Raw genomic sequence first — 2441 nt, 5'->3', positions numbered from 1 at the left:
TGAGTAGGTTGCGACGCAGCAAGCGGCTTCTCCAGTCAGAAGCTTGCTACACCGACCTGAAGCTACCCAACCTAAAAGGGTCTTTTGCAACAATGGTGCCCCTTTACCCAGTTTTATTTGGCCTGTGCACAACAGATCGAAGAACGAGTCTGCTCCAATCAGCATATCTACCCTTTGAGGTCGATGGAATGCTGGATCTGCCAACTCCACATTCGCAGGAATTTTCCACTGCTTAATGGGCAGACTTCTGTCAGGCTGCTGATTGGTAATGCTGCTAAGAACCCAGAAATCTGCTACGAAACTATGGTTATTTAACCTGGAGTATATTGTCGTCGAGACTTCACTCCTCGACACCGAGCTTGACTTGCCTACAGATGTCACTGTCAGGCAACGGTTGACCCTTGCCAACCTTAGCGATTGAGCTAGACTTTCTGTCATGAAATTGACCTGTGAACCCAAATCCAACAACACTCTTGCTAAGTGAACTTGGCCAAATCTGTCCCGAACTCTTACCACTGCTGTGGCAAGGATGACATGCTCGGGCTCACTGGATGCCTGCTTCACCTGCGCAGGATGGGACGATGCTTGTACTCCTATTGCCTGACTTTCTGAATCTGCGCTCTGAGCTGCGTATCTATGCAAGAGGGTGTGATGCCTCTGTGAACAAACTCTGCACTTAGAGGATGTGCACTGAGATACCCTATGTCCAGATTGGAGGCAATTAATGCATAATTGCCTTTTGCCGCGCATTGCTTGCCTTTTGCGAGCTCGAAACGCTCCAAGACGGGTTTTGCCCCAAATCCCTGGCAGTTTCCGATCGAATGGTTGGCGCCGCAATATACACACTTGGGGTCGATCGACTTTTCGGCCCTCGCGCAAGAAAATGACGATCTGCTGGTTTTCTTGCTGGTCGACGGCATGTCAAACTTTGGTTTGCCTCTCGCTTTGGATGACACCTCTGCTGAAAGGTGTTGGTACCGGCGGTTCAACATTTTTGCACAATCCGACCAGCAAGGGAGCTCATCGTAGTTCAGCTGCTCCTCATACTTTGTTTTTGTGTATGGGTCCACCTTGGATAACACCAGATGTATTATCATGGCGTTAGCAACCTCTCGCTCGTCTCCTAACGATAAAAGCGTCTCCAGAATGGCTGACACTGTATCTATAGTTGATCGCAATGCAGACGCTGACGGCTTGGTTACGGCAGGAATGTCAAACAACTGGGCAAGTGTCTCAAAGAATATTAAGCACTTGTTGTCGTACACCCTCTTCAAACTTTCTAACGCCTTTGGACATTTGGAACGCCTTAACGGTTCCCAAGGCTTCATCGGACAAGCACGATATGAGATGGTTGAACTTCTCTATATTGGACAACGACGGGTCGGAATCTACCAAACTTTCAAACAGACTAATAAACTGTTTGTAATCCGCATGCTTGCCGCTGAACTTCGGCAACTTCAATTTTGGAAAATTGGAGTGGTGGTGTGTGGGTGCTGAATTCATGTATGGTTGAGGGGATCTGTTGGTCGCTGCCGACATGTACAGAGCCTTTGTGATCACACACGTTTCTTCCAACGCCGCCCTATCTGAATTATCTGGGTCTAGTACATCGATCTCGGACTGCAGGGCCATTGCTTTTTCAATATAGGAGTTCAATACTTCCAAACGACATTGGATTTGTAATGGATCCAGCGAAATTGAACCCTCCTCAAATGCTATCCTCATTCGATTTATATCTTCGCTTATCTTCTCCAACCTCACATACAATTTTGTGAGCTTCGTGCTTCCACACATTCCGCTCCCAGTTGCCTTCTCTTCATCATGATCTTTAGACATGTTGATTTAATTACCAACGTTGGCTGTTTCTAACTTCTAAACTTCAAACTTGCTAAGCGAAGGCGACGATAACCTGAGGATATGCACTGCGTTCAATGAGAACAATGTTTGACAGTACGGCAAAAGTATTCAAGTACCCACGTATAAACGTATTAGGTTCGATGCGACAACGACTGCAACAGTTAGAACAGACAAAAACGCAACAAACGCAACCGAGCTCTGTCACGGCGAACCAAACTCGACCCACGTTCGATCCCCTACGAAACGGACGTCTGGAGTTCCAATGCGCGCAACGCTAAGCTAAGCGTACGCAACCAACACCAAGTTTGGCTCGACACACTGAGCTCGAACCAAGTTCGAACCAATAAGCAAACGCAATTCTAATGCGCGCAACGCACTCGACTCCCAAATTAGAACAGCGTTCGACCCGAAAACTAAGTGGCGAACGATGTTTAATTGAGTGGCGCAATATAAGAGCGGATGATCAGTTCTCTCGCGCATACGACAAGCTCGGCGACACCAGCTAGAAAATTAGATGTCAAAGCGCACACAAATACCTAAATTAGAACAGCGTTCGACCCAAAAACGAAGTGGCGAACGATGTT

At 47.3% G+C, this 2441-nt stretch overlaps 1 protein-coding gene across 1 annotated transcript; it reads right to left on the bottom strand.

The window, feature by feature from the left end:
• Positions 1–1233: 1233 nt before the first annotated feature.
• Positions 1234–1836, bottom strand: LOC121405335. Its single transcript, XM_041595999.1, has one exon. It carries the CDS (start codon positions 1834–1836, stop codon positions 1234–1236), a length of 603 nt encoding a protein of 200 aa, XP_041451933.1.
• Positions 1837–2441: the final 605 nt, after the last annotated feature.

The sequence above is a fragment of the Drosophila obscura genome, unplaced genomic scaffold, assembly GCF_018151105.1.
Source record: "Drosophila obscura isolate BZ-5 IFL unplaced genomic scaffold, ASM1815110v1 contig_9, whole genome shotgun sequence".
NCBI classification, from domain to species: domain Eukaryota; kingdom Metazoa; phylum Arthropoda; class Insecta; order Diptera; family Drosophilidae; genus Drosophila; species Drosophila obscura.
The sequence above is the reverse complement of the archived record's forward strand: the minus strand, read 5'-3'. Positions and strand labels throughout refer to the sequence as shown.

Bases quoted from the DNA above. Each gene is read 5' to 3' on its own strand.
- LOC121405335 (XM_041595999.1), bottom strand. From the start codon at position 1,836: ATGTCTAAAGATCATGATGAAGAGAAGGCAACTGGGAGCGGAATGTGT.